We start from the raw sequence: 5,749 nt of genomic DNA, 5'->3' as shown, positions 1-5,749 counted from the left end.
AGCACCAATAGCCGAGTCCATTAAGCCTTGTCCGTCTGTATATCTGTACGTTAAACCTTACAACAAATAACACCTCTCCAAAAATGCAACCATTTAGGGTCATTCCCTATATTGCTGAAAATTTGTGTTGAATATTTTACAATTTATGTAAAAGATTAAGGAATATCCATAATAGTTGTTTGATTTCTAGCACACACAAAGTTAAAGCATTTAAATTGGAGCTACTTGCATTTTTCGTTGCGGCATATTAAATAATATATTGTTTTTCTTAGCGAATGGCAGAAATAAAATAAGCAACTATCTGCAACGCGTTAGCCAATTGACACACAATCGAGTTTCCTACAGCAAATATTCCGGGTAGTGGAAATCGTGCTTAGTTTCAACTATGTGTTGAGCGTGGAAGTTTTCGAAAATGTGTAGTGTTAATGCGAATATGGTATTACGAAGGGTATTGACAATATACATACTTTTTTTTCAATCTGGCAATCAGGCGTCTAATAAGTTAAACATTGTGATTGCATCACAGTCAGATAATTAAAGGTTATTATAATTTTAACAAAAAAGGTAGTCAATACCTAGACATTTTTATTTGACTTTTAATCGGTATTTTTATGTACTGATTGTTGATATTCTTTTTAAGTTAAATTATACTAATATAAAATACTATGTCTTTTTATTATAGCTTTAATAATGGCCTTTAGGAGCTGGTTTACACTTCCTGTTGTTAGAGCCGATGACGAAGAGGAATTGGTGGACCCTCAATCAGCCCTAAGAGTAAGAAATTTAAAATTTCACTAAAAAAAATATGACTAATTTTTATGCAACAGGAAAAATGCCAAGCTAAGGGTCATATTGAATCCTTGTACAATAAGTACCAAGAATGCAATGATCGTGTGAATGGTCGTTCTAAGACAACTGAGACGTGCATGGAGGAATTATTTGACTACGTCGCTGAATTGGATCATTGCGTTGCTCACAATCTTTTCTCTAAACTAAAGTAATTAGGAAAAATTGCAATATCAATATAGAACTGCTTGAAACCTAAATGCTTAACAGCTATAAACTAAATAAATCTTGATATAGAAACAAGTGCATTGTTAGGTTTCTGTGTCAAATAAATTTATTCGAAATCCCAAATGTTTAACTAAACTTTTAGGAATTGAGTAACGAAGTTTGGGTTTAGAACTGAACGCTACTGCCAGAGACTTATTCTAGTCAGAGAAAATTAGAGATATTGGACTTCGACATTACTGACGCAAATTTTTCCAACCGAAATCCGTATTGATTCTTACGTGCATACAGTGGCGGACAAAAGTCTACATACGACCCCCTTTTTGGGAGTTTTCCCACTCCTTTAGCTTTTACAGAAAAAGTAATGATGCCATCTTCTTTTAAATGTTATTGTTACTCAAAAACCAAAATTTCATTCTTATACAACAAATACTTAAAAAGTTATAAACAAAAACCTAAAAATGTCACTGACAAAAGTCTACATACGATTTTTTACATAGAACTTTCGAAATTTTTGCTTCAAAATTTCCCAATCCTGGTCTATAATTCTTATGTACCGGCCAAGTGGTGGTGAAAATAATTGACAAGGAGCATAATTCAGCAGCCAATCCTTCACGATATGCGGCGTATGCCTAGGATCGTTATCCTGTTGGAAGGTCCAGCTCGTTTCGAGGCATAATTTGTACCCAGATGTTTTCAAAATGTGTTCTAATATGGTCTTATACTGAGAAGGAACCATAATGCCCTCGACGAAGACCAAATTTCTTTTCTTCTTTTTCTTTTGGAATGTTGTTTATTAAACTATTATCATTGTGCAACATTTTTAGGGTTATAAAATGTAACCGCAATTCTGATTTCATGAGCGGAAAGAACTCATCGAAATAAGCTAAAACCCATTTGGGTTTCTCTGGCTTAGCTCGCGTTTACCTATTATAGTGAGTTAAAGTTTTACATACAAAATTTATTTGTAACGGCCATATCTTGTGAACCGATTAAAATTTCACTATCAAGTCTTCAGTGATTATGTAGCTATGAACCCAAGGAACTAAATTGACAAATGGCTCTTGCGAAGACGTACACCTAGCGCGTTAAAAATCGAAAAATTAGGCAAATTTGTTTTTTAACGCGCTAGTTGCACTAGGTGCTAAGTGCGCAAGAGTCATTTGTCAATTTAGTTCCTTGGGTTCATAGCTACATAATCACTGAAGACTTGATAGTGAAATTTTAATCGGTTCACAAGATATGGCCGTTACAAATAAATTTTGTATGTAAAACTTTAACTCGCTATAAAGGGTAAACCCGAGCTAAGCCAGAGAAACCAAAATGGGTTTTAGCTTATTTCGATGAGTTCTTTCCGCCCATGAAATCAGAATTGCGGTTCCATTTTTCCGATTGCGTCATTTTCATTTTTCACCCTAAAACACCCTAAAAAACAAGAAAAACTAAAAAATTGCAAAGGTCAAATCAAGATGTTATTGACGGCCTAATTTAAAAGTACCTTAAGATTTTAAAAGATAAAAAATATTTAAAAAATTATTTTTTAATGTTTCTTTCGTTGGTCTGAAAGTGCATTAAACAACCGACAAAATGATGTATCGTTTATAAAAATCGGTTAACAACTTACCTAAAAGATGGTTTCGAAAATATTCTTGTTTGGTTACAGTTTGGTCACATTTCACGTTATTTTTAGGAAAAAAATTTTATACGTTACTAATATACAAAATAACAGTATTGAAAAAATGCTTGAAAGGTGTCCCGACTATATAATACCCGTCACTCAGCTAAAGGGAGTGCGAGGGAGATGGATATATGAAATTTTTTTGATTGCGCATAACTTTTTAATGAATGGTCCGATTTGAAAAATGTATTCTACATTTTGATATGTATACATAATATGCTAGCTATTTTTATACCCGTTACTCGTAGAGTAAGGGCCGGTTTCTCGAGTGCCGGCTAACATTTCTCGAACAGATAAAGTCCCTGCTAAGGCATTTTGGCTTTCTCGAGCATAAATGTGAGAGCTAACTTTGACAGGGACTCGGAGTCCCTGTTAAGCGTTTTCGACTCGATAGAATGACAGCTGATTTCCCAAAGCCAACTAACAAGAAGAAACGAAATCACAGCTGACTTTTCCTTTGAATTATACCCAAACAGCTGATGAAATAATCGAAGCATGCCATTTTTTGCGCTTCACAGCACAATTCTGTGCGTTAACAGCACTCTGTAATTGTTTCTCGTTCAGATAAATTAAAGCAGTCGAGAAAGCGGATTTGCTTTTACGAACAGTTTATCTGGTCTTTAAGTTTTTCGAACAGATAGCTATCAGGGACTTTGACAGGGACTCGAGAAACCGGCCCTAAAAGGGTATATTAGATTCGTGCAAAAGTATGTAACAGCTAGAAGGAAGCGTTTCCGACCCCATAAAGTATATATATTCTTGATCAGGATCACTAGCCGAGTCGATCTAGCCATGTCCGTCTGTCCGTCTCTCCGTCTGTATGAACGCTGAGATATCGGAAACTACAAAAGCTAGAAGGTTAAAATTTTTCGCACATATTCTTAAGCCTCCTACGCAGCGCAAGTTTATTTCAGCCAAACATCAACAACTTAACCAACGGAAGGCACGCCGTAAACATAAACAGGATGGTTTATGCAAAACTGAAATGCTTCCAAACCAAATCAATGCAGATGGCAAAACTTCAGTCGAGAACAAAATTCTTACTTAAATGTAGGAAAAGGAAAACAAAACTAATTCCTAAGTTCATTCAACGCACAACCAGACTTGACCAAATATTTACAACGAACAAACAAACACCAAAACACATTAGAGAACTTATAAACAGACATACTAACTTTTTCCAAACAAAATTACTAAACATTCTTATTAAACTGAGGCCTAACATTTTAAAAGAACAATCGAAACAACTAACGATCACAAAAACAAAGCTTAGCAATGCGCTGAAGAGCGAAGATGCAGAAGAGTTTTTTGAGAACGAACAGCTGCTAACACAAACAAAATCAAAAATCTGGAGAGAAACTCAACAAAAGAAACACGAAAATCTGAGACAGGAACGAAAGTCTAAGGTTTATGGCAACAGCAACAACGGAACGAAATGGTTCGGAAACAGAACAAACAGTGAGTTCCCGCCAGACGTGGAAGCACTCTTAGGAAAAGGTCCAAAGTTCGCACTCCCCATAGCAGTAAAGAAATTCCCGCACTTAAAATGCATAGCTGACGGAGAGGAACTAGTGCAAGGCAACAACGAAAAAGAGACACAAGAGGCAGCCAGAACAAAATATTCTCTTCTCTTAAGTGACGCTTTGACGAGACACAGGTTGACAGCTAGGGTTCATGTCATATTAGATACAGTGGGACAAACCCAAGATTTCTTACGAAAAAATAGGGACATAATAATTTTGAACGCAGATTAAGGAAACGTGACCGTCGCCATGAAAAAAGATGACTACAAACACAGAATGACGACCTTGTTGGAGGATATAGGTATTTACCGAAAACTACGACAGGATCCCACACTAAAGTTACAAAGTAAAAATAATCAATTGGTAGAACAATTAATAAAATTTGAAATTATAACTAATAGGGAAAAATATAAGCTCACAACACACACAGCCTTACCCCCTAGAATCTATGGAGTACCAAAAATTTACAAGCCTGACATGCCTCTGAGACCAATTCAAAATATAATCTCTGTAAATTCATGTCCAACATTTTAAAAAACTTGACAACAAAATCCTCGTTCAACGTTAAAAGTGCAATAGAGTTCAAAGTCAGAGTCAATGATACGTATATATGTGACGATGAATGTGTTGTATCGTTTGATGTTGTATCGTTGTTTCCTAGTATACCCACTGACTTAGCCATACAAGCAGGGACCGTAACAGTTATAAGTTTTATTGATAAAACTCGCACTGAACAACTTATTTCTGATTTTTATTTGTATTCCTCAAAAATAACAGTTATTGTTTGAGTTTTATTATAAAACTCATGATCATGATGAGTAAAAAAAAATTTAAAATAATCAATAACGATCATGTTTTATTTCATAAAACTCAAAATAAAACTCAATTCGCTTTTGCGGCCATTGTATTGGGAATTTAAATATGGTTTAAATTGGTTCTTGTTCGTTTGGCCATGTCGTTTTAGTACATTTAATAAAAAAAATTTATTTTAACATTAAACTATTTTAAAAATTGATTTAAGGTGAAAAATGGGCCTTTTTGTACAACTTTTTTGTGAAGGCCGGATAAATTTTGGTTTTTATGGATTTGATAACTTTCGATTAAGTTGCAAGATCTTTTAAGTTTTTCGCAATACAAAGTTAAGCCGGAAGAATTCACGAATTGTATTTGATCCGTTCTTTCATAAAATTATGACGGGAAAATATCATGGTCATAATTGAGAATGCGGCAATATTTCAGTTATGTGACTGTTTTCACTATTCGCGATTCATTTAACCTAATTAATTCGCGTTTTTTTTTACCTTAAGAATTCGCGGATTCTCTTGACTTGAAGAATTCGATATGATTCATATGATTCTGATATTGTTAAAGTCGAATAATCCGCTTTACAGTCAAATAATAGAAAAGGCGAGATGGGTCGAAAATCGGATGGAATTCCCCGAAGTTTTTTTTACCACTGATGCTGAGAAAAAGGTATCAATATGTAAAATATGTAACGCGACGTTTTCGGGTAATTATGTTAGCAATTTAAAACGCC

At 34.6% G+C, this 5,749-nt stretch overlaps 1 protein-coding gene across 2 annotated transcripts; it reads left to right on the top strand.

Moving 5' to 3' along the window:
* The first annotated feature begins 400 nt into the window (after positions 1 to 400).
* Positions 401 to 1,137, top strand: UQCR-11 (Ubiquinol-cytochrome c reductase 11 kDa subunit). 2 transcript variants are annotated; one of them, XM_070216746.1, is made up of 3 exons: positions 401 to 540; positions 683 to 774; positions 828 to 1,137. In XM_070216746.1, exons 2-3 carry the CDS (start codon positions 691 to 693, stop codon positions 999 to 1,001), a joined length of 258 nt encoding a protein of 85 aa, XP_070072847.1. In that variant the 5' UTR covers positions 401 to 540; positions 683 to 690; the 3' UTR covers positions 1,002 to 1,137. The 2 variants fall into 2 exon arrangements, with proteins under 2 accessions (XP_070072847.1, XP_070072846.1); XM_070216745.1 differs by having other exon boundaries at positions 419 to 564.
* The last annotated feature ends 4,612 nt before the right edge of the window (positions 1,138 to 5,749 follow it).

This window comes from Drosophila takahashii, chromosome 3R (assembly GCF_030179915.1).
Source record: "Drosophila takahashii strain IR98-3 E-12201 chromosome 3R, DtakHiC1v2, whole genome shotgun sequence".
Lineage (NCBI taxonomy): Eukaryota > Metazoa > Arthropoda > Insecta > Diptera > Drosophilidae > Drosophila > Drosophila takahashii.
Note: the sequence above shows the minus strand (reverse complement) of the source record. Positions and strands in the feature narration are given on the sequence as shown.

Coding starts and splice junctions, on each gene's coding strand:
- UQCR-11 (XM_070216746.1), top strand. CDS start 691: ATGGCCTTTAGGAGCTGGTTTACACTTCCTGTTGTTAGAGCCGATGAC. Junction 775..827: donor ACCCTCAATCAGCCCTAAGA/GTAAGAAATTTA, acceptor TTTATGCAACAG/GAAAAATGCCAAGCTAAGGG.